General features: G+C 43.5%; 2 protein-coding genes across 3 annotated transcripts in view; both read left to right on the top strand.

Annotated features, from left to right (window-relative positions):
• ASMTL (acetylserotonin O-methyltransferase like) overlaps positions 1–17,045 on the top strand; it is a 30,043-nt gene extending 12,998 nt beyond the window's left edge. Inside the window, exons 7-13 of one of the 2 annotated variants that reach the window (XM_086477155.1) lie at positions 722–1,148; positions 4,003–4,165; positions 5,969–6,153; positions 8,102–8,231; positions 9,329–9,472; positions 10,049–10,171; positions 16,725–17,045. In XM_086477155.1, the coding sequence (XP_086333281.1) occupies positions 722–1,148; positions 4,003–4,165; positions 5,969–6,153; positions 8,102–8,231; positions 9,329–9,472; positions 10,049–10,171; positions 16,725–16,939 (1,387 nt within the window). In that variant the 3' untranslated portion in view covers positions 16,940–17,045. Of the gene's footprint in view, positions 1–721; positions 1,149–4,002; positions 4,166–5,968; positions 6,154–8,101; positions 8,232–9,328; positions 9,473–10,048; positions 10,172–11,776; positions 12,379–16,724 lie in introns of those variants that run through there. The other variant, XM_086477149.1, reaches the window with a different exon arrangement.
• Positions 17,046–19,381: 2,336 nt separating this feature from the next.
• Positions 19,382–23,348, top strand: SLC25A6 (solute carrier family 25 member 6). Its single transcript, XM_086465522.1, has 4 exons — positions 19,382–19,526; positions 20,787–21,273; positions 22,012–22,152; positions 22,650–23,348. The coding sequence occupies exons 1-4, from the start codon at positions 19,416–19,418 to the stop codon at positions 22,805–22,807; spliced, it is 897 nt and encodes a 298-aa protein (XP_086321648.1). The 5' UTR covers positions 19,382–19,415; the 3' UTR covers positions 22,808–23,348.
• The last annotated feature ends 1,855 nt before the right edge of the window (positions 23,349–25,203 follow it).

Genomic DNA, 25,203 nt, shown 5'->3' with positions numbered 1-25,203 from the left:
TTTCTAAGGTTACTTTCTGTGAAAATACATTCCTGCGCCAAATCAGTAGTATTACCATGACATCTAAGAGCACAGTGTTGTGAACCACAACTCTACTTAGAGGGTTACACAAGAATTGTATAGGGCTGAATGGGATAGTAGTGGTTTTGGTTTTGAATAGGTTGCTCCTCCCCCAGAAAATCCTGTCTTCCTGATCCTCACTTTAGGTATTCCTGTGACTGAGATCCACAAGACATACTGCAATTGTTTGAGCTCTAAGTTGTCTTCAGCACGAGCTCCTTCTGGAGCGAATGTGTTCCTAAAGCTTTTTCAGCCACTTGTGGAATACAGTGAGGGTCAGTATGCAGCTGAGCCATCCAGTGTCAGTGTTGGTCTTGGTGATGCTTGCTCTTACCTTTTTGGTGGCCAGGACTTGGAGAATGCTGGGTAATCTATAGCAACACAATCTGACTGCAGTCGGATCATGAGCCTCCTGCTTTAGCTGACTATGGCACTTGGACCTTAGGCTACTCACCCTTAGTAGAAATACAGATCCTTCAATTTATAAACCACAAGATAAATATAAGTGTTGAGCGTAACTAGTAGAATTAATCTGCCTCTAACTTGAGTACACTAGTCTTTATTCCAGACTCTGCAGTACTGGTTGGGTTATTTGTGTTCTGTGCTACATTTACTCTTAACCTTAATTAGATACATGTCGTGTTTGCTTTCCCTTCCTCAGGGACAAGGCTGGTGGATATGGAATCCAGGCCCTTGGTGGAATGTTAGTTGAGTACGTCCACGGAGACTTCTTGAATGTGGTGGGATTTCCTCTGAATCACTTCTGCAAAAAGCTAGCAGAATTGTACTATCCACCCCCTAAACATAATGTACAACGTAAAAAGTATGACTCTATCCCTTCTGTGGACACTTTTGAGAACCTGAGTGATGGAGAAAGTGAATCTTCAAATTTCACAGAGCACAAGGGTGCTAGTAAGTTGGACAGCAGTGGGATGTGTTCCTCGGGAGCTATTTACAAATCTGAAAACAGTTCTAGCATCAGAACTGGTTTTGTGATACCTTTGGAAAAACAGAATGGAGTGTTGGAAAGTGCAGATAAACTTCCATCTAAAATTCTAGAGCTGATGGATGGGTTTAGAGCTTCAAAGGTAAGGGAAAAAATAAAACTACTCATTACATTGCTGACTGATATGATTGTTTCATTGGACTTCAGTACATCAGGTAATGTGAAATACTTGAGCTGGGGTAAGAATGTATTAATAATTAGTATCAAAGGACCACTGAAGCACCAGAGAATCTAAGATAGCTGAAACTTCTGGTGCAGTGCAAACATTGGGGTTTTTTGGTATTTGCTTTTATCTGTTCTATGAAATTTCAGTTACCCATTTGACAAAATTCTTGGTCTCTTGAGAGGAAAAAGTTTATTTTTTTCTTTACTGATCACAAGAGCACAATCAAGCAGGAAGTTACCTTTATATACTCTGCAAAGAAAGCATTTAATATGGTTAACTTACCAAACTTAAAACTGTGACAAGAATTGTATATATTTCCTTTCTAACTTTTAGCGCTTAGTAAAAGACCTTGGGGTTTTTTGTTCCCTATTAAGGAATTTTTTTTATACCCTGCTTCATGTTCCAGGTATGTTTAGCTGATAATCTCCATGCAGTATCTGATGGAGACATACACGTAACAGCTTACAGACAGAACGTCACGTGCTCTGTGTGGCAGCCAAGGTGATGGGAAATGAGTAGCTGGACATTTTGTGTGCTGCCAGGTTTTCTACTTGCAGGTCCAGTGTAGTGAAGACAATAGTGAAGAAGGTGAAGGATAAATGAACACCAGTCATTCTGATAGATCATTGATCTCCATCAAGTCATTCATGTTTTAGGAAGAGGTGAAAAAAACTGCCAAAGTGGCAGTGAAATGACAAACCTGGAACTAAAGAACAAATTTGAAGGGGAATGGAAGGAAACCCACAAGACAGCAGACAATGGTTTTGCTGAAACAGTGGAAAGTTGTGCTCAGATAGCACAACTAGTGTGTGTGGTCACTGTAGAGCTGTAGGCATGCTGCTTGCAGACATGCCAAGCGGTATTGAGAGATTTGAAATAAAGCAGCCTTGAGATTGCTACATTTGTGAACTTCCTTGTGTATCCATAGGGAGCGAGTTTTGATGTATTTGGGTGAGATGATGCTTAGGCGTTCTTCAATTTATGTAAAAAAAAAATATAGAGAATCATCAGCATTTCGTTGCATATTATGTACAGTGTTTACAGTGATGCAATGCTGAATTTGGTTTTGTGCAGTGAAAGACAGAGGAGGTTGTAAACAGAAGTAGAAGCTTTCCTTTCCCACTAATCCAGTGTAAAGTTAGAGTATGGAGTGTTGAATTTCTTGTTGAACTAGTGGAGAATTTTTTTTTCTTCAGGGCTTGGATCTTTGTAAAATTGATTACCAGTTGCAATGAACACTTCCTGTGATCTGACAGAACTCATAGTCTCTCCACTTGTAGAATGAGAATAAGAGCACAAAAGCACTTAGTTTCACAAAAGCTCTTGAGTTCTGTTTCATTTTGATTCTTGAGTGTGTTCAAGGACTTCATAAAGACAAGTGAAATCTTCTGCAAGCGAAGATGTTGCTGCCTGTTTTACTCTGAACAGCTGCTGTTGCAGAACAGCAGGGGATCAGGGTTAAATCATAACATTCTCAAACTTCTGTTCTGAATTTGCCTAGTCTGATCTGTACTCAGACCTTTGGGGGTTTTTCTTCTTTTCCCCCGCCCTTAATTCAATTACAGAATGGTAGAAAGAGTGATTTTGATCAGACAAGTTTTTGACCCTATCTTCTCACCTTCTCTTTCATGTTCTTACAGTTTCCAGGTGATATCAGTCCAAAGATTGGGCAGGTCTTACAAGCCAAATGGTTGTAGACTAGATGCAGTTGGCTCAGTGTTGTGAAAACCTGGATTATAACAAATCCCAGCTATACATTCTTATTAGAATAACAGAGGAAAATGTAAAAAGAGGATGAAGATGATAAAATATATAGACACACAGTAGCAGACCTTCCTCTCAAAGTTAATCTTTTTCTCCACTTATTTTTTATTAATCAGAATGTCAATCCATTTTTTTTCCTTGACTGCCTTTAAGTACATTATAGTTGCCTGCAGTTCTGAAGAAATGGATTCTGTGATTGCTGTGTGTGCTTCCACTCTTGTACTCTACATAAGTTCCTTGGGTTTAGGTGTTTTAACTATTTCAGAATACTGAAACTGCAGAATTGCAAATTAATTTCGAATGGAGAGGTATATATTATCATATCTCGTTAACGGTCCTCTCTGGTTTGGTTAGCATACCTCTACAAGTTCAGTTAAATTTTTCAACTTAGACAGCTGCATTGCCCATGAGTTTTTCGTCACCGTCAGGCACTAGCTGTTCTCTCTTCTCAGTTCCGTGTGTACGTGTCCTGTTAAGGTACGCGTGTAGTACAGTTGTGCTCTGAAGTATTTTGGTTTTTTTTTTCCTTACTTTTTATTAAACAAAGACCTGTATTATAGAAACTGAAGCTGTTACACTGCCTTTGTGGAGCTTTCCAGTTTCTTATGTTTTGGGTAAATCAAATTTAATTTGATTTTTTGGCATTGGTTCAGATGCTTGAGAATGTTTGACCTCATGGAATGATCTTATAGATGGGGATATGCTAAATATTTGAATAAAGAGGTGGCCTTCATACAAAATCTGTAGGCTGCATTCCAAAATATTGAGTTCCCTTCTCTCCCAAACACCTCTGTTCAAAATTCTGTTGCTTGGCTAAGATAGTGAAACCCTCTGAGAGGGAAGGAGACATATCAGAGCAATTTTTAGGAGTTTTCTTAAACTGTGTTGCACTTCTTAAAGAACAGTAGCTGTGTAGAATAATTCTAGGCAAAAGGTATAGTTCTTTTGTTTCTTGATTGCAGTCTTTTAAACACAGCACGCTAACAATTTTTTTTCCTGCGTGTAGGCTCTGTTTGTAGCTTCTAAGCTGAAAGTGTTCGATCATCTGAAAGATAAAGGTCCACTGAAAGCTGCGGATATTGCACATGAGGTTGGAACCTCTGTGTGTGGAACAGAAAGACTCCTTGATGCATGTGCTGGTCTTGGGTTACTGGAGAAAACATCACAAGGTGACTAATTTCTCCTCTCTCCAACTGCATATAGTACTGAAAGACATGCAGGACTGGAAGACGTGCTTTGAAGGTCACAGGGTCTGACTTGATATTGTGGATGACTTGGATTTGGGGGAGAAGGGAATGGATTGTTGCTTCTCTGCTTTCATTATTAGTAGCTGGAATTGTTCCATTTGGGGGCTGGCTTTATCTAATGAACACATTTAGGTCTCCTTCAAGGAATCCTTAGATTGCTTTTGCTCTCCGGACACAGTGCTGACAAAATCTTTAAGAAGAAGTTGCATGGGAAGTCACAGGGAGCGGAGTCATAGCTCAGATATATCGTCTGCACTTGGGTCACCACAACCCCACGCAGTGCTACAGGCTTGGGGAGGAGTGGCTGGAAAGCTGCTCGACAGAAAAGGACCTGGGGGTGCTGGTCGACAGCCGGCTGAACATGAGCCAGCAGTGTGCCCAGGTGGCCAAGAAGGCCAACAGCATCCTGGCCTGTATCAGACATAGTGTGGACAGCAGGAGTAGGGAGGGGATCGTGTCCCTGTACTGGGCACTGGTGAGGCTGCATCTCGAATACTGTGTGTGGTTTTGGGGCCCTCAATGCAAGAAAGACATTGAGGTGCTGGAGCGTGTCCAGAGAAGGGCAACGAAGCTGGTGAAGGGTCTGGAGAACAGGTCTTGTGAGGAGCAGCTGAGGGAACTGGGGTTGTTTAGACTGGAGAAGAGGAGGCTGAGGGGAGACCTTGTCGCTCTCTACAACTACCTGAAAGGAGGTTGTAGTGAGGTGGGGGTCGGTCTCTTCTCCCAAGTAACAAGTGATAGGACCAGAGGAAATGGCCTCAAGCTGTGCAAGGGGAGCTTTAGATTGGACATTAGGAAAAATTTCTTCACTGAAAGGGTTGCTAAGCATTGGAACAGGCTTTCCAGGGAAGTGGTGGAGTCACCATCCCTGGGGGTTTTTAAAAGATGTGTAAATGTGGTGCTTAGGGACATGGTTTACTGGTGGAAGTGGCAGTGTTGGGTTAAGGGTTAGACTCAATGATTTTAAGTGTCTTTTCCAACTGAAATGATTCTATGATTGTATCTAAAATAAGGACTAAATTCCATTCCCTGCTGCAGCAATGCAGAGTCACAGTCTTCAGCAGAGAATCAGGGTTTTAAAGAGGAGAGCTCTGGAATGTGACCCTCTTCATGGACAACAGCTTAAATTTTAGTTCCCCTAACTGGAACAGTGCTTGAAGGTATATATAGGTGAGGGAGTCAGTGTTAGGATTAACTCTTTCAGTCTGCACTATATATTTGTAAGTTTCCATATGCATCATTTACGTAGTAAGACTTGAAATGGTAAAGTGCCAAGGAAAGGAAATAGAGGAGGCTTTCAACTCTGTTAGAGGACAAGTCCATGGAGAAAGCCCTAAGGCAAAACATAGTGGAGAAAGCTTGAATTTAAGGAAGGAGAAGCCATAACCTAAAGAAAAATGCAGTCCAGAATGAGGAACTTCTAATATTGTCCCTTGAATATCAGGTATCTGAAGTACTCTGGTTCAAAAAAAAAATTAAAAAAAATCACTGCCTATCTGTATCTTCCAGCATCTGAACTCTTTTTGTAAAAAAGTACTTGATCCTTTAAGAATGAGAAGACTTTTAGAATTGTTTCACAGAAATCTTTGCACAAAAATAATGTGATCATAAGATCGGGATTTGCTAGCTATTTAACAGCTATGCAGGAAGACATGCCTTCAGATTTTAAATGACAATTGTAAAATACTGAAACAAAGCTGGTTACAGTTGTTTTCTTCCCGTAAGGTTACAGTAATACAGATTCAGCAAATACCTACTTGACCTCAGATGGTGAATACTCACTTCATGGCTACATTATCCACTCTAATGACCACCTTTGGCCTCTCTTCACAAACTTGGAGTCTGCTGTCAAAGAAGGCAGCAGGCAGAACCATCGAGCCTTCGGAAAGAAAGCAGAGGATTTATTTAAGGTAATGTAAACTCTTACTAGTATCAAAACTAGCTGTGAGGAGCCCAGAACTGATCTAGGGGCAAATGGAGACTGGGCAGTCTCAGAAATGGTAGAAACAGAATGCAACTCGCTAGTCCCAGGCTTCTGTTCCCTTCAACTTTAGGCTCTGAAGTGCTGGAGCAATTGCAGAATATACTGGGAAATTCACGTGCTGATGAAAATTCTCTGGCTAGTGTTGCCCGTCCAGCTAACACACTCTCAGAACAACCTGTGGGACTGTTTAATTTACATTTATGTGGCCTTTTATAACACCAGGTAGTACCTTATCACGCATGCACTCCTTCCGTATTGGATGCCAATCACTTGATACTGGTGGGCATTGAGTTCAACCTGTGCTGATGGTGTAATCAAAGCTGCCCTGTGTTGATGCAGTGGAGAAAGGGGTTCAGTCTCTTTTATGAAGGTTTGTAGCTTTGTCTATGCTTCAAGCTGGTATATATTGCTGATCAGAATTGTAATCCTTTCTTCCATCTGTTTCCATCTCTGTAGCATTACTTTTCCACTGCTAGCCCAGGTGGATGTGTTTCAGACTGGAGAATCACTTAGCTATAACCGCTGTGTCAGTTACCCAGCTGGTGACGCAGGTTGCAGGGCATAAATATTTGTGCCTGTTCAAGGAGAGGGCTAGTAGAGTAAGCAGGAGAATATGTCAGGACTTCATCTCTAACAGCAGTGCTGACTTAAAGTATACTTCAGACTGCATCCTGATGTTCTTAATTTGTATGTAACTTCTAGATGCTGATGAAGCCAGTCTCCTAATTAACGTGTCTACATCCCTCATGTACAGTCGATGGAAGGAAATAGGGGCTTTTAGAAACTTAAGAAGGTCCTGTTAGCCTAATGTTAATACCTAGATTACTGGTGGATAGAACCTCCTTTAGGAATCCTTCAAAACATCTTTTAAAGGGAGTTTAGAAACTTTGCTTTAGGAGAGATACTGCAGTAGATGCTTCAATTTATGTGCAAGTGAAATGTTTTAATGTAGGTGAACCGGATCTCATCTTTTGTTAAACATCTGGATTACCAACTTGAGTTTGCTTGGGTGATGGTTGCGGCAGGAATCACTACCAGTTCAGGCCTGGGCTCCATATGTGTACAAGATAGTATGTCGAAGCAGAATATATGGGCTGCCTATAGCACTGTGCATACCACAGCCATGGTAGCTGTAAAGCCAGACATAACTGATGAAGTCTGTATGAAAGTGAGACATGAAGGGAGTCATGCTTGTGTATCATCTCAAAGGTAAAGGCATGCGGTTCTGGTACTGAATGCTTGCATCTCACCTAATCAAAAAGCCCAGTATGAGCTTTAATGTTTCTGGTTTAAGTTATGGTCCAGTCATCTAATTATTTTCCTATCGTGGGAGAATAAATGTCAGAATTAAATGAAAGCAATTTGTGAGTATATCAAGAAGGAGGAACACTTTAGGAGACTGAAAGAAAAAACTCTCAATCTGTCCTTTCAAACACTTTAAAGTCTGGAGACATTTTCCTGTGGAGCAAATGTGTTAGTAAATGTATATCAAAGCCACAGTATTTCTTTAAAAAGCGCTTTTCAGATTACCCCTTCTTCCTGCTCTGCTGCCTCAGCTTCAGTGGGAGGAAGTGTTGAATTTAACAGCCCTTGGGACATCACCAAGAACAGATTCAAACCAGGCAAGTGTATGCCCTTTGAGACACACTGCAAAAGACGTCTGTCTGATCAGAATTTTGGAGAGGATGCAAAAATCTGCTTATCACTACAGTGAAATAGCAAATGTCTTGGATGAGCAACTAGTCAATGCCACTTTGAACTGATCTTTTAATTTTAGAATTCTAATGGTGTGCACCTGCTGCCTTGGTTGTACATAGTCTTAGTTACGTAATGAAAATAAACTTCAATTAAGGTGCTTTTTTTCCCCTTTTTAGGACTATTATCACAGCCAGGAGGTAAAACAGCGTTTTATGGCTGCCATGCACAGCATTGCCCACCTGACAGCAAGAGATGTGGCTACAGCATTTGATCTTTCACAATTTAAATCTGCTTGTGATTTAGGAGGTATTGCCTGTAACTGAATTTGATACAAATTAAAGGGAAAAGCTTGATTTCAGTTCTATATTTCGTTAGTTAAAACGTGTATATTTTTTACTAGAACTGCAGTAATATTATTTACTGTTACTTTTCTGATATTGTAATGTCAGAATAAAAGGACTGAGTGCAGTTAACTGAAAGCAGAGTTACTTAAATGGTACTTGAGTAGTTTGAAAAAAGTGAATGTTTGTCACAATCAGTTACATACTGACACAGCTCAACACAGAAAACAAGGTGGTTTGAGGCTGAGCTGATAGGACATTGGCCTGGGAACTCCATTTTCAACTGTGCTGTTACTGTCCTTTGGCATGTCCAAGATTTTCTAAAGTAATGAAGGATTTATTTCTGAAGCCTTCTATATTGGTGTCTCAAACTTGAAACACTGCACTGCTAGAACAAAGTTTTGATTTTTTTATAATTGTCTTGTGTTTCTTTGATTATTAATATCTGGTGATATTAAGGTGACCACCAAAATGTTGAAGACTAATGATACACCTGGTTAGGGTCCTTTTTTGCCCTGTGCTTGAGTTGTACAGAGGGAGCGTTATTACACAGGGAAAGATCCACTGAAGAAAAAACACTTATTGCCAGGGGAGGTGGAGAGCAATGTCAGAGGAATTAACACAATACTGGTGCAACCTTTGCCACTTGCACAGAGACTCCAAGACTTCACTATCCCTGTCCTTCACCATGCTGGAGAGTATTTGTCAAATGTTGTATATCAGTTCTTTGTAAATGGTAAAGAGTTGTAGTGCTCTTCATCCACAAATTACAAGACCTTGCTCTTTCATTAATGGTATTCTACCCTCAAAAAACCCCTGAGGTACTGGTATCAAAGGTCATATTAGCAATTCTATGACAGTAAGGAATTGTGTCTGTATTCCCCAAGCTTTAAAGTGTTGCTCTATCTACCAGGAAGTGCTAGTGCCATGTTAATTGTGGAGCTGACTGTCTACCTCTAATTATGATGTCTCTATTTTAATGTTATTTACAGCCTTGTCTTTAAAAAATTGTGCAAATGCTGGGAGAAAAGATTTGATTTGACATTTCTAAACTTTCAACAGGTTGCACTGGAGCTCTGGCTCATGAATTAGTACAAATATACCCAAATCTCAAGGTCACAGTATTTGACCTTCCAGAAGTCATTGCAAACATCTCTTACTTTCAGCCTTCAGAACAACACACAGCTCCAGTGACATTTGTATCAGGTAAATGTAGCACATGACCTTTTGTCTCATTTCTGTTACCCTGGAGCACAGAGCAGGTGCTTTTGCTGCAGAAAATGGCATGCTACGCTGCTCCCACCCCAAACACGTGTCTTGGTACAAGGCAATGTAGACTCACCCATGCTAAATGGAGACACTATTTCTCAAGCCTGTGGGGATAAAAACAAAATTGGCTATGGTTGGAGGATGTGGATAAATAAGGCAGTATGAATTAGTTGTGTTTGAGTACCACTTGGAGTAGAGGCTGCATGTCCTTTTCTCAGGCTTTGCTTTTCTAGGCAAGATCAACACAGTGGCTACAAAGGACTTTGATGTCTCCTTCCTTGCTTTAGACTTCTTCACCATTTTGATAGGTTACAGGGTTCTGACCTGTGATCTGCTCTTCTCTTTAACTACGCTTTCCTTATGTGCAAATCGGTGCGTACCTATACCTGTTCATTCTTGTTTCTTTCTTTACCACTGCTGAAGCTCCTAGTTCCTCTGCAATACTTTCATTTCATTTTGTAGGAATGTACTCTGTGGTTTCTGTAGGAATGTACTAACTCTGCTTTCCAACAGGTGACTTCTTCAAGGATAATCTTCCAGAAGCAGATCTTTACATCCTTTCACGTGTTCTTCATGACTGGCCTGATGAAAAGATACATGTGCTGTTAAGCAAGATATCAGCTGTTTGCAAACCAGGTACGTTTTTCATCTTGGGGGTTTAAAGGTGCATGTTAATGCATAAACATAATGAGTAATCATAAGAAATTCATATTAAAAAAGCATATTTTTCAGTCCTGTCATAGTAGCCTTTGCTTGAATGTCTATGCTTGCATTATGGTAATACCTGCTAAGAAAAAAAGGAAACAAAGCTGCTAATGAAACTACAAAATAAGACCTTACTATAGTCATCTCCCCGATCTCTGCCATGCCCAGTCTTTCTTACTAAGCCCTGAATCATCAAATAACTAAACATCTACTTATTTCTATACATACATGTAGCCTAACTAAAGTTCCTTTACGTTGATCAAGAAGCAGCAGTTTGTTTTGCTATCTCAGTAGTGCCCAGAATATCGTAAACTGGAGTTCAGTGCTACTTTATGCACAGATTTCATGAAAACTATGTAGCCTTTTCTGCTTTCTCCTACATTTGAATCACAGAGTATCTCAAGTTGGAAGGGACCCATAAGGATCCTCAAGTCCAACTCCTTGCTCCTCACAGGACTGCCTAAAACTAAACCATATGACCAAGAGCATGATACAGACACTCCTTGAGCTCTGACAGGTTTGGTGCTGTGACCACTTCCCTGGGGAGCCTGTTCCAGTGACCGACCACTCTCTCAGTCAACATAGAACCTTTTCCCAATGTCCAATCTGAACTTCCGCTGATGCGGCTTCATTCCATTTCCTTGTGTCCTATCACTGGTCACTAGAGAGGGGAGATCAGCACCTCCCCCTCCGTTGCCTACCTTGAGGAAGTTGTAAATGGCAATGAGGTCTCCTCTCAGCCTTCTCTTCTCCAAGCTGAACAAACCAAGTGACCCCATAAGTCTTGCCCTCGAGACCTTTCACCATCTTGGTCACCCTCCTCTGGACACACTCTAATAGTTTGATGCCCTTCTATTGAGGCACCCAAAACTGCTCGCAGTACTTGAGGTGGGGCCACACCAGTGCAGTGTTGGGTGAGACAGTCACCTCCCTCAACCATCTGGCTATTCTGTGCTTGATGCACCCCAGGACGTGGTTGGCCCCTCTGGCTGCCAGGGCACACTGCTGGCTCATATTTGGATAGCATTAAAGATCAAAGGAGAAGCCAAAAACCAGAAAAGCCTGACTGCTAAAATCAACTGATTCCTTCATACAACAGGATTAATTGTAGCTATGAAGTTTGTTTCATAGGAGAACATTCAAAGTTAGATCTAGGCCATAAAGCTTGATCCTGTTTACAAATTATGAAAGAAAATTGTCAGTGACTGTCTTAATCTTTGTTTGCAAAGACTGGGGTATGACAGGTGCTTACAGGAGTTGCTTGATTCAAATGGTAACAAGACTGAGTTTAAATACATAGTCAGGAAGTGATCTGAACTTCACTGGGGACAGTGCTCTAACTGCCTCCTTCCTTTTAACAATCAAATGGTTGCTTCCAGGGAGAGATTATTGAAAGTAAAGTTCTGTCACTGATTTCCTCTGAAGACCATTAAAACACTAGTCTGAGAACCTCTATAACTGTCTCTGAACAAAATGATAAAAACTTGAAGCTAGAAATACTTTTCTGAACCACTTTTGGTTGTTTTGGAAATGCAGGAAGTGCCTTGCTAGTGGCAGAACTTGTGCTTGATGAACAGAAGACACACCCTCCCAGAGCTGTACTACAGTCCCTCAGTATGACTGAAGGCAAGCAGAGAAGTGGCTCAGAATATAAACAACTACTGGAGAAATACAGCTTCACAAATGTACAAATTAAGATCACAGGAAACCTATTAGATGCTGTTTTGTGCGTCAAGAAGAATCTGTCACCGTAGTGCGCCCAGAAGCAAACTGGGACACTGAGTTTTTACAACACTTGTGCAATATTCCCATCATCAACCAGTATATATTATCAGTTCCGGATAGTTTTGACTCTTTATCCGTAGCATAGTTGTTACAGGCCTTGAATAAAAGTTGGACTGCAGCTTCTGCAGGAGAGAGTTCTATGCATTTAAAAAGTGTCTGGGACAGGCTGAAACTCCTATGTGTTAAACACCTTCATGTCCAGTTCTTTTGGCTAGTTTTGCAGATGGTATTAAGCTTAGACTTGACATAGCTGTATAGCGTAGCAAGTTAAAACTACAAGCTTTTATGAGCCACGTTAATACATTGGTTTTCTTGGATCTTAAAATTAAAGCAAATTCTCCCTCTGCAGTGTACTCAGTGGTTACTGCTCATTTTTATCAGAAATGAAAAAATAAAAATGAATAATATACTGTGAGATGTAATTTGGGGATGCCAGTCCTCTTTTTTACTTTTCTGTGGGGCTTCACTCTAAAACATCTCAAGGATACTCTTTTAAAGCACTTTTTCCATGGGCAAAAGTGAAAACAGGACAAAGCTCAAAGATGTTCCTACAGCAGCTATGTCACAGAGAACTTGAGCAGCCTCTGACCTCCAGCCACAGGATGTACCCACACAGGCTGCAGTTGAGAGCTGTTCCTGTCAGTTTCTATCAGTTTGGGGTTTTTCTGAATATGGTTAAATGGCCATATATAGTTTCTGTCTCATTACTTGAGATGAGTTTTAGGATTTATGTATAAATTCTCTTACGAAAATTAAAAGTAGAAGTTTCTTCATGTTCCAGTCTTTAATTGGAGAAGTACATACTGTATCCCATCCCTTCAATTAATTTGTCACTAATGTCAGCTTTCCTAATGTTTATGTTTTTCCTGATACCACATTGATATCCCTGGAGGTGTTCAAAAGACTTATAGATGTGGTGCTTAGGGACGTGGTTCAGTCGTGGGCTTGGTAGTGTTAGGATAATGTTTGCAACCTGATGATCTTAAAGGTCTTTTCCAACCTAAATGATTCTATTCTATTGTATGATATTTATTTTTTCTATTTAAAGTGTACTTTGTAGTGGAAGCCTTCCTGAAGATTAAAGTTGCACTTTCAAACGAGTTTTTTTCCTGTTATCAGTTGTTACTTTCTTGCCTGTCACACTTTTACAGCAATAATCCCAGTAAGCCAGCGTGAAAGAGGCCATGCTTATGCAGAATCACCAGCCTCAGAGAACTGATGAGCAAGGTCAAGAAAGAGTTGCTTCTGTCTGGTAGACTCTGACTTGCGTTACTTAATCAGAAGTTACTTTGCTCTTTGAGCAGCAAGCAAAGCAAAAGTGCCACGGTGATTCAATTCATCATGAGAAACATGCTTACTACAGAGCATTTCAGCTGCACAATATCAGGGCAATGCCAGACTTTTACCACGTTGGGCTTTGTAATTCTTAGCAGAAGGTTTTTTTGAATGGAAATTGGCTGATCTCATACTGACATTTAAAGAGATAAGGCAAAATATTCAACAACTGAATAAATTAAAAAGATTTATTTTCCATATTGATATGAAGTTTTCTGTTATGCTTAACAGGTTTGTGTTTGAGAGACTCATTCCAGCAATGAGATGTTTCTCATCTCATAAAGTTCATAATGCTGTTCTTCAAGCTGCCATAAGCTGTTTAGGACTGAAATTTTCTGACTCAAAGTTGGCACGTCTGTAACTGTCACTGACTTTAAAACTGTGCCTCTAACCACCAAGGATCTGCCTGTCAGATTTGAATAGGAAGTGCCTGGCTACCACACCGCCTCAATGGTACTCTGTGGTTAAAGCACAACACTGTATACACACATTAGTCCCCTGGGCATGGTGTCTGTGGGTAATGCACTGAAGCTTTGCACTCTCAGGATAATTAAGCATTGGAGCAGGTTGCCCAGAGGCTCTGGAATCTCTGCTCTTGGCATTTTCAAGACCTGAGAACAAGCTGAGCTGACTGTGGAGCTGCCCCGCTTTGAGCGGGAGGTTGGACTAGAGATGCCCTGTGGTCTATTTCAGCATAAGCTGTTCTATAATCATTTGACATAGCCCAGGCAGCTGAGAAATAATAATAAACTCATCTTCTCTCACTAATGTCCAAATTCGGTTTTTCAGTTGCTCTAGAGAAAGCTGGTATCTTTTGCTGACTGGTAGAAGGGGTGGACTTAATGGTGTTACACTGCAAAGACTTCCTAAGCGATAGGTATAACTGGGGAGAATTTGGGCCTGTTCACTGATCAAGACATGAAGAACGAGGGGGCTAAGTTTTAAAATGTAAATGAACTTCTGCCAATAAAGCCTGTAGTTTTGTGTTGCTCCTTGGGATGTGACATGCAGCTATGCCTTCTTGAGAATGCTTTTACGCACATTCTGCCTTAACAACAGTGTAGAGGAAATGTGATGTGCAGAAACCAATTTTTTTGAGGTGGAGAATCGTGGGGGTTAACAGAATGATAGATGAATAACAAACAAGAACTTCAGCACTTGCTTACTGAGCACTGATGTAAGAATCCTTGAGGAAGACAGAAGTTTGTAAGAGAGACAAGTTGGTTTGCTGTCCTAGCTCAATCATTTTTATATCAATTTTTGACCTTGTTATAGCAAGTAATGGGACAGAAGCAAAGGGTAGCATGTCATCTGAGCCGCCCAGCGCAAAAGCTTAGGAAGAGCTATTTAATGGCTAAGCCCCTTTGTGTGAGCTCTCAGTTTGGTTTTGGATGTGTTGGCTGACCTCTGGATAGTGGAAGTATTTAATGTGGGTCTTTGTTTTGTTTTTAAAAAAAGGTTTTGGAGGGCTGGCACTTTACTGCCCACCCCACCCCCAGTCTCTTGTCTGGAAATTATGTTCTTGCTAAACAATGATAATCTGGATTAGATGAGTTTCTAATTCAGAAAAGACTGTTATGACCATTAATTTTTATCTCCTATAAAATCATTGCCAAAATATCTTCATCAAAGTATCCTTCTTGAAAGTGTTGAACATTAGCTCTGTTTCTCTCCCTCTCATGACATTTCAATTACATTAGTAAATCTTCACTAACTATAGAGAGATTTTTCTTTCCTTTTCCCTGTACTAACTTAATACACTGTGTCTAATTTTTGGCAGTGTTCTTCCCACATTGGTTGTGCTTTCTGGGTATATTTTTCCAGAATACCCTGATGTTAACCAGATGTCCCAAATAACTTTCCATGGTAAATTATAACGACCGTGCTATTTGTGTCCTCTTTTTGGAATGTACAAAATTTGGACGTCATCTTCCAAAGCTGTCATGTAATGGTGACTTAGAAATGAGAGTCCTGCATTACTCTACCTAGCGATGTTTGCTGTGCAACCACGAACAGCAGTTCCCAGGTCTTTCTGTTGAAGGCAGAGAATCATGTGTGAAGCAGGGGAGAGAATAGAAATGGGCTTCATCAGCACAACTTTAGATACCTAAATATTAGGCATTCAAATAATCTAGTCACCTTGAGCTCTCCAGTCAGTAGAAAAACAGGCATTTTCAGAGGATGATTTGTCTCACCTGTCTGTGAAAGGAAATGTCATGTTTTTCCTAAGAAAAGTGATTATATGTTTCATAGTGGACAGAGCATCTTTAAGAGGGCAAGCTGAAATACAGCGATGTAATCTATGAGTGACTTGAATTAGGGCAGACGAGTCCATCTGGACAGATGATGTAGGTCCAGGCTCACCTCAGACATGCTTGGCTAATCCGTTCTCATTCTGAAGCAAACCTGTGCCATAGGTTCATCACAGCGTAGGTGGCTTGAACTTGCATTTACTAAAGTAGCTGATGATATGGGGAAGAAACAGGGAATTTATTAATAAGCTGTCAGAAGGACTTTCATGACTCCTGATGGTTAACACTGAGGTCTCCACCAGCAATTTCAGCTGCAGATCTCAATCTCTTCTCTAAGAAACTGCAGTTATGTTTACTTTTTATTAATTGTTAAATGCCTGAGGTGTACGGATAGGAATGGCTCTGAGGAGATTGTCTTGAGGGTCAGAAAGATATGAATGTTATGCAGCACTTAGTAGTACTAAAATCACTGTAAAATGCTATTTTGATCCGAGTTGGTGGCCTCCTACCCCCACCATGCCAAGAGAAACCACCACATCAGATGCAAGGCCAAAAGACAATGAATAAAACAGTGCTTGTTTGTCAGTACTCCTTTCTTGTCTTCCCTTTCCCCTCACGGGTCTGAAGATGGAGGAAGAGGCTGTGTGTAAGCAGGATCATTAAAGTTCTCTTTGCATCCTTAGGCCTGTCCCACCACAAAGGCCTCAGTTCCTACAAAACAAGTACAACATCGATGACTTCTCTGCTTCTGTAATGCTTGCCATCCACCATTTTGTCTCCTTGGCACCATTTCAGTATGAACGTGAAGCAGCAATATACCCCAAAGAGATTTAACTACTATTCCCGTCTTACTGCTTTCAATAATCCTCATGCCAAGCCTACAGAATTCATCCCCTCTTCCCCTGAAAACGCAGAGGTGGACTTGACTGGTGTTTGATCCTTCCATAGTGCAGAAGGCAGTTTCCCTGGGTTTTGTGAGAAGAGTGGATTAGTAATTTAATAGCAGAGCAACTCCATAAATGATAAAGGAAATCACCTGTGTCTTGTAGTTTGCAGAAATTCCTTGCCTGATAATGGATTAGTACTGTTGCATGCATTTGTTTTTAAATTAGGCTGTGGGATTCTGCTGGCCGAAATGGTATTGGATGAGGAGAAGAAGAACAGGAGCACAGCTCTGCTGCAGTCTTTGAACATGCTTGTGCAGACAGAGGGAAAGGAGAGAAGTGGCTCCGAATATCGAGACTTACTGGAACAACATGGATTCACAAATGTCAAAATCAGATTGACAGGAAATATGTTAGATGTTATTCTCTGTGTTAAGACCTAGAAAAAGATGGATTTAGGAGTAAAATCTGGATGTCTTGAGTCATGTTTGATGTTTCCTAATTATGCAAATACATTTTTGGTTTCCCATCAGTATCATAAAAGAGAAATGTTATGTCAGCTTTCTGAACTTACTTTTAAAAAAGAGGAGAGATTGATTGTAAATCTTTTTAGCTTGAGTAAAACGATGCCAGAAGATTCTGGCTTCATTTGATGGCAGCACTACGGTGGCTGCACAACACTTGTAGTACCCTCAGGTACAAGTCTCCCACCACAAGTGGTGTCGGCAGCCCTACAGCAGTAATCATGTTGCTGAGAAATCACGGTTTCTTCATACTTGGTGCAATTAGAAATACTCCAGTTTTTAGACCAGCACACATTGCTTTGCCCATTTCAGGACGTTAATGCAGGTGTTGTTTCAATACTCCATCACACCCATTTTAATACTGTTTTATGTTACACTCCCTTCTGTAAATAAACAAACTGTCTAATGAAGTCTGGAAACTGCTACCGCAGTGGTGTAGTCAAGCTTGGAAACAGAGAACTGGAGCAGCAGCTTCTCAAGAGAGTCAAGGCAGACTCCTCTGCCTTCTGTGAGGTTTCTGGAAAAAGGCAGTTGCATAAAAGCGCAAGTTTCATCTGTGATTATAATTGGAGATTAAATGTGGGGGCGCCTCATTTGGTTCAAGAACATCCTCCTCCTTTTTAGCCCTACTTAATTTGTGAGCTCTTACAAAAGTGGATAGCAGAATATGAGATTAGATGAAGAACAGAAAAGGGAAAAAAAAAGTCCAAAACCAGAAGGAAAAGCATGGTGCTAAAGAGAAAAGGATTTCCCCCCGTCAGATCCCTCTGAGCTCCCAAGCTGAACGGGACAGGACAACTATTGACTGAACAGTTTCAGGTCACAAAAGTTGTGTATATTTTACCTTCTTTTTTCAAACCGAAGACAATTCAGAGTCCCAGAGTATGAAGTTCTTTTTTAATCAATAGAAAATTTTATAGAGAAAAAAAAACACCACCCAGCCTTGCACACATTGTGTTGTGCTGTGGGAGTATTAACATTCAGTGATGAGCTTTTTTAAAAAAGAAAAATACCACGCTAAGCATCTGCCCAAGAATATCACCGCAGCCGTTCATTAACTGCATCCAAAATACGGTCCGGTAGCGCTGTATGTGCCAAACCCTGTGTGCACACGGGAGGCACTTCACTGTATCTGCATTGCGATTTAGAGTACAAAATAGCACACAATTTACTTTTGATGTGCAAAAAGCCACCAGGCATAGTGACGTGTGCTGGGTATTACTGTATGGTACTTCAGCAGACAAAGGCTACGCCCAGCACACGCTGTTCTCACAACATGCCCTCCGAGAGAGACGCTCTCATTCTGAAATCCTGCGAAGTACACACACGTGTAAGGAGTGGTTTCGGACGCCTCAGCTACTGCAACTTTGTGGTTCACCAGTCATCCGTTTAAAAAAAAAATGTTCGGCTTGATTTACTTTTGTAGGAAACATCCATTAAAAGTGAGAGCAGTAAAGGTGCGGGTGAACTAACGCCCTCCAGCTAGGACGGTCGCAAGACTTGCTTTTTTAGAAATAATGGGTATAATTTTAGGCAGGAGTTTGGCCACTAGGTGTAAAATTTCGCTTTCAGCATACAATAAAACCAGCAGAAACCACTGACGGAGACCAGGCCTGCCTTTGCAGGGCAGAGGCCCTGCCGGGGCAACCAGCCGAAGAGCTTTTCACGGCGCCTAACTTTGAGTGGCCCGCCAAGAACCTGGGACCACCCTGCCCCGCTCTCCCTCCGGGGAACGGCGGTTTCGTGCTCTCGGGTCAGTTCCGCGGCGGACAGAAAAGCCCGGCGATGTGACGCTCGGCACCGCAGTGGTGAGGGAGAGCAGGCGGGAACAACCGGGGAACGCGGGGCGGCGGCTTGCCGGGCTGTACAGGCTGCTGGGCGCCCCACCGAGAACGGGATCACCGTTGCGTGAGCTACGGCGACCCGTACACTGCGCCGCGGGGCTCGGCCGGCCGGGCTCCGCTGCGGGGCCGGCTCCGCCGCACCGCCCCGTGGGGGCCGGGCTCGGGTGGAGGCGAGGCCTCTCGCCCTCCTCAGGCGGCGGCGGCAGCGGCGGCGGGCGGAGGAGGCCGGCGGGCCCAGCGCGCCCTTGGCGACGCGGCGCTGCGCCACTGGCGCCGCAAGGGCGGGGGTGTGCGGGGGGAGGGAACGGCGCCGCCCCGCCCGGCGCGCGGAGGGAGAGAGCCGCGCCTTGCCGTAACCGCCGCCCTCAGGCGACCCGGCCCCTCCCGCCTCGGGCGGCTAGGCCCCGCCCCCGGGGCGGTGCGACCAATGGGGCGCCGGGAGGCGGGGCCGGCGGGGCCCGGCATTTAGCTCATGCGCGGCGGCGGTCCCGCCCTTTCGGCTTGAGCGGCAGCGGCGTCTCTTTCCCGGCGGCTCCGGCAGCGGCGCGAACATGGCGGACCAGGCCATCTCCTTCATCAAGGACTTTCTGGCCGGCGGCGTCGCCGCCGCCATCAGCAAGACCGCGGTGGCGCCCATCGAGCGGGTCAAGCTCTTGCTTCAGGTCAGCGGCGGGGCCGAGCCCAGCGGGGAGCGGGGGCAGCCCCTCACCCCACCGCCTTTCCCCGCAGGCGCCCGCCGAGGCCCAGGCGGGGAGGGGGGGGGGGGGGGGGGAAGTCAAAAGGAAGGAAGGGGGACGGGCGGGGGCGCGCGCGCCCGCCGCCCGCGCGGAACAAAGGGCGCGCGTGAGGCGGCGGCCCGGCGGCGGCTGGCGGGGAGGTCACGTGGGCGGTGGGCGCCCGGCGGCGGCGGGGAAGCCGGTTCCGCTATGCGAGGCGCGGCGTTGCGGCGGGGGCGGGCCGCGGGGCGGTGGGAGGGAGGGAGGGGCGGGGGGGGGGGTGTGGGGGCGGCTCCCGGTGTCACTTCCTCCCGTGCCGCTCTTGGCGCCGAGCGCGCAGAGGGCGAAAGGGGAGGGCGGCAGCGCGGCGCCATCTTGATGACCTTCACGTGACGGCGGGGCCGGGCAGCCCATTGGCCTGCCGGCGGGGCGGGGCCGGGCCTGCGAGCGGCGCGCGGGGCCTCCTGTGACCCCGCGGGCGGGGCGGGGCTGCCTGGCGCCCCAAGGTGACTGGCGTGACCTTCGCGGCCGCCGGCAGCGGCCCCGGCCCCGGCCTCGCCGGGTGGGGGACGCAGGGGTGGCCGCCCCCCCACCACCACCTCCGCCGCTGCCCGCGGTCCCCGCCGCCGCGGCTGGAAGGCCTCTCGGCGTCCTGCCGCTCGCTTAGGCCCCCCTCCCCCCCGCAGGCCCGCCGCTGTCAGTGAGGGCTGTCGGCTCTAGGTCGTCCCAGTCTTGACGTGCTTGTCTTGCCCTTGTTCCTCACGGCTGGCCCTTCCTATTTTGGCAAGTCCTGAGCTCTGAAGAAGCTGGGAAGCAGTTTCAACCCTCTTTCTGGTTCTTGGGATTGGACAAGGCCTCCCACGTCTCTGGTTCTTTCTTTGCTTGCTTTCTCTGTGTGTGTGTGTAAAACTTAGGCTTTTAATTCTTGAGAACTAATTCAAGTTAACCCACAAGTGCCTTGGTCTTCACCAAAATACAAATAGTTGACAGTTCTTAGTCAAGATTCAGACTGACCCAGGAGCTTTTGCTTGAAAGTCGGCTGTTGCAGCTGGTTTATCGTTGTTAACAGAGGCTTAATCTCTCTGCATGGCTGCCATCAGGCATTCAGGCTTAACAGCTCTTTAATTTATAGTAGAAGCAGCGTTAAGCCTAGCTGTAGTGCAGCCTGCCAAGGCATGCAGTCAAAATGCATATTTTTATTTGCAGGTACAACACGCAAGTAAACAAATTGCCGCTGACAAGCAGTACAAGGGTATCATCGATTGTGTAGTGCGTATTCCAAAGGAACAAGGAGTGCTTTCTTTCTGGCGAGGAAATTTGGCAAATGTCATCAGATACTTCCCAACTCAAGCTCTCAACTTTGCCTTCAAGGATAAGTATAAGCAGGTGTTCTTGGGAGGTGTAGACAAGCACACTCAATTCTGGAGGTATTTTGCTGGTAACCTGGCTTCTGGTGGTGCAGCTGGAGCCACTTCCCTCTGCTTTGTCTACCCCCTGGATTTTGCAAGAACCCGTTTGGCTGCTGATGTCGGAAAAGCTGGTGCAGACAGAGAATTCTCTGGTCTAGGGGACTGTCTAGTCAAAATTACCAAGTCTGATGGTCTGCGTGGCTTGTATCAAGGGTTCAATGTCTCTGTCCAAGGCATCATCATCTATAGAGCTGCCTACTTTGGGATCTATGATACAGCAAAAGGTAACACTTCAGAGGGGGATCTGATAAACATGTTTTCAGAATTGTATTGTCTCCTCATGTCCTTTCTTGGGTGTTAGTCTGTGTCTGTGTGTAGTAACTGCGAGAGTGTGGAGGTGGAGGGGGATATCTGTGCCAACATCTGTGACACTGCAGTGTTCAGGGCAAAACTGGGGCATGTGCTGATGGCAGCAGGCTAGTTTCAAGTACTCCTGGTTTGTAGTTAAAGGAGCTTCTCCTAATGCCAGCAGAGCTTGTTGATAACCACACAGTATAGTTACAGTAAGTTCTTTTTTGTTCAGTGTGTTATGTACTTACATCGAACCAATTCAGGTGTGTAGCAGAATTGGATTGAGCGGTGCTTTTATAGCACCTTTGTTAAGCTTGACATTTGGCCATGGAGGTCACTGACATTAACTTTAATGTAACTCACAGGGGCAGTGACTTAGTTTAATGACGTTTATTTCTGAGAAGAGTAGGGAGCAGTTAGTTTCTTCTCATGCCAGTCAGAAAAGAATCCTGGTGCTTAAATGTTACTGAGAAGAAAATCCTCTGAATTTCCTTAAATGGTTTTTTAATATTGCTTCAGCATGTTTAAAGTTTATCGAGCGTCTTGTTGCAATTTCAAGGTATGGTTTTACAGTGATTCATAATAGTTCATGCAGTGAAGTAGCTATCATGCAGTGAGTGAACGGCAGGAGGATGTACAAGATTAAAGGGTAATTACTCTTTTCATTGCAGGCATGCTCCCAGATCCCAGAAATACTCACATTGTCATCAGCTGGATGATTGCCCAGACGGTGACTGCTGTGGCTGGTGTGGTCTCCTATCCTTTTGATACAGTGCGGCGTAGGATGATGATGCAGTCGGGACGCAAAGGAGGTAGGCTGTTAATGTCCGCCGTTCTTCAAGCAGCATTAACAAGATAGGGTTATTTTTTCTTAATAGTCATCCCTCAGCTCTTACAGTTCCTTGTTCCATAAATCTAATTTAAGTTATATGACATTTAAGTGATACGAGGAAATGCTCAGGGCTCAACTTGTGATGTTTGTCAGGAGTTATGCTGAGGAGTTTCCTTTAGAGAACATGAAATGGGCAGATGGACTGCCTGTTGGCCGTGACAAATTAAATGAAGGCAATTAGGGGACAGCATGATTGCCAAAAAGAAGACTTGGCATTTTTTATCTTGTTCCTCAGTTTTTAATAACTAGGCAAGCAGATGGGAAGCTTCTCTGTTGTCTGAACCAAGTGTTGTGTTACAGTCTTAAAATGTGGTTTGGGACATCACAAAGCAGCTAGAGCAGTGAAACAGGGCAGTTGTGAAAAACATCTTGGATACAATTACAGGCGTTAACAACGACTCTCTGCTCTTTCTGCAGCTGATATCATGTACTCTGGAACAATTGACTGCTGGCGGAAGATTGCAAGGGATGAGGGAGGAAAGGCGTTCTTCAAGGGTGCATGGTCTAATGTTCTCAGAGGCATGGGGGGTGCGTTTGTGCTTGTCCTGTACGATGAGTTCAAGAAAGTTATTTAAGCAGCCTAACTAGAATTGGAAATCAAGTTGAGCAGATCATGTAGAATAACTACCATTATGGACCATTGACCTTCAAGAAATTCCTGTGAGTCTTATTTATCGGAGCCAGATGATATTTGTAGATGGGGCTAGAAACTGTCGTAGAGGACTGATCCATTTCCTGGTAACACGCAAGAATACACTGAATCTGGCAGTTCAGTGTAGTGATTTTTTTTATTTTACTTTCTTTTTTTAGCAAGGAGGAATGAGTGGCGTTGGTTCTGGGTCCAAAGTGGCTGGGTCCAATTTAGGCAGAAAAAAATTGTTTGCCTGTGGATCAGTCCCCGGTTTCAAGTCCTATCTTCTAGGACCATAAAATTGTATTTGAAAGTACTTGCTAACAAATCATGTTCTTTTCCACTTGTACTGAAGCACTATGTACCATTTTGCACAGCTGAACATCTAGCAATTTTGTTCTTAAATTGGGGCATTCTGCTGTAAAACAATAAACATACTTACTCTGTCTGTGTTGAAATTATTACATAAAAGCTTTGGGAAAGCCTCTCTTGTTTGAAAACTTGTTTTAAATAATGGTTCCTCTGGTACACTTACACTGCACTCTGTAACAGAATAAGCTTGATTTTTTTAAACAAAATAATTGAATGTGAGAACTCTGGGGTGGGGCGGGGAAGCATGGGTTATACTAATAGAAACTACTCCCATTCTTTGTGCCTGATAGTGTATGACGGGCTGCTGCAAGTGGCTTTTTGCATGACTCTTAGAAATTTATTTGCAACTTTTCAGATGATGTCAAATGGGGGTTTTCTGTTGTAGTACTAGGAGAACCCAAAGTTCCAAGGACAGTCAAATGTAATACCTTTGCCCTTGGTAAAACAGCTTAAAATGAACTAATTTCTTTTTAATCAATATAGGAAGCAACGTGGCATTCATGCAAAAACCCAGGAACCTCGTAAATGCCTTCAACATCCGAGTAACCTATGTATTGTATTGTTGCTGCTATTTGGAAATGCTGATTGTCCTGTCTAAGATACTGTTTGGCCTGATCTGTAGCAGTGGTCAGTACCTCTGTGGAAGGTGAATTTAATCTGAAACGAGGTTCATTTGAAGAGCTGAAGTTGATGGGCTGTGTGAGGGAATACGTGTGCTTCTGTGTAGCTGTTAAATACAGGTCAAGGTAGGTCAGCCTTCAGCCCTGGCTGATGTCTAGTCCTGGGGACTGTCAGAAGACCAAAATCTGACAGAATAATTTCTCATACTGCTGTTTGAGATAATGTAATACCTATGTGCCGCTCTTCATATGTATATAGTCTTACTTTTGTACTTGTAATCTGCAAAGATGTGGTAGAGGGACCAGTAAAGGAAAACAAGGTGTTTGTCTTCCCATCCTGTGTTTGAGGACTCTCCCTATGCCTTGAGAAAGAAACATTGTGTCACTGTGTGAGTCACTGAAGGCTGAGCAAGCCCTCTTGAGTTCTTTGTGTGCCTTCCGAGGTTGCTGTTCAAGATTAAGTATTTAAATTAACTGCTTGGCTTTGGCTGATTATTACCTTCCTCTCGACCATAATTTACCTTTCTCCTTTCACCGTTGCACAAGCACTGCTTTCAACGTCCGTATGTGAATGTGAGTACGTTGCACAGCTGCTTTGCGCCCAGCCTAATCGCAGACTTTCTGTACCTACTGCAAGTGGTTTTATCCTGTTTGGTAATGGTGGCTCCCTCGTGCTGCGGGCAGGTCATTTGACATTGACCTTGCCAGTCAACTTGCTGTTTCTGTTGTAATTATATTGGTTGGGTGGTGCAGGGGAAGAGTTTTGTCTGTATAAATACATTGCTTAGGTTTATTTTCTGTATTGGTGGCTTGAAAGGTAGAGACACTGATAGGAAACTTCACGTAACCTCACTGTGAGTGTGCGGTGGTGGCCCAGGCTTTGTGAGGAAGAGCTAAATGTGACAATTGAGCAGCCCCTGAACAGAGGAGGACATTTTCCACCATCCCATCCCCCCTGCCCCCCCCCCCCTAGATTTTAACGAGAACAAATAGGAAAATAAATCAATGCAAGTGTAGATGGGTTTTTAAGTGGAACTGCAATTTACTTATGCTGTGTGTTCACATGTACAGCATGTACTACTTGGTGTTCTTTTTTTTTTTTTTTAGTATATGGCTTCCCTTAGTCATGCAGCAGCGATTTTCAATTGTGATTATGCAGTGTGGGAACATGAGGCAAACAATAAATGAGACTTTTAAAAAAAGCATTTGTTTTCTGCCTTATTGAAACATTTATTTTGAAAAATATGTTTTAACAGGAAAAGATCTGGAAATTGTGTAAGAAAATACTGGCATCTAAAGCCTGTGTTTTTAAAAGGCATTGAAAATACAGCTTGCACACTTTGAAGGG

The sequence above is a fragment of the Leptosomus discolor genome, chromosome 1 (assembly GCF_034619465.1).
Source record: "Leptosomus discolor isolate bLepDis1 chromosome 1, bLepDis1.hap2, whole genome shotgun sequence".
In the NCBI taxonomy this organism is placed as follows: Eukaryota; Metazoa; Chordata; class Aves; order Leptosomiformes; family Leptosomidae; genus Leptosomus; species Leptosomus discolor.
Note: the sequence above shows the minus strand (reverse complement) of the source record. Positions and strands in the feature narration are given on the sequence as shown.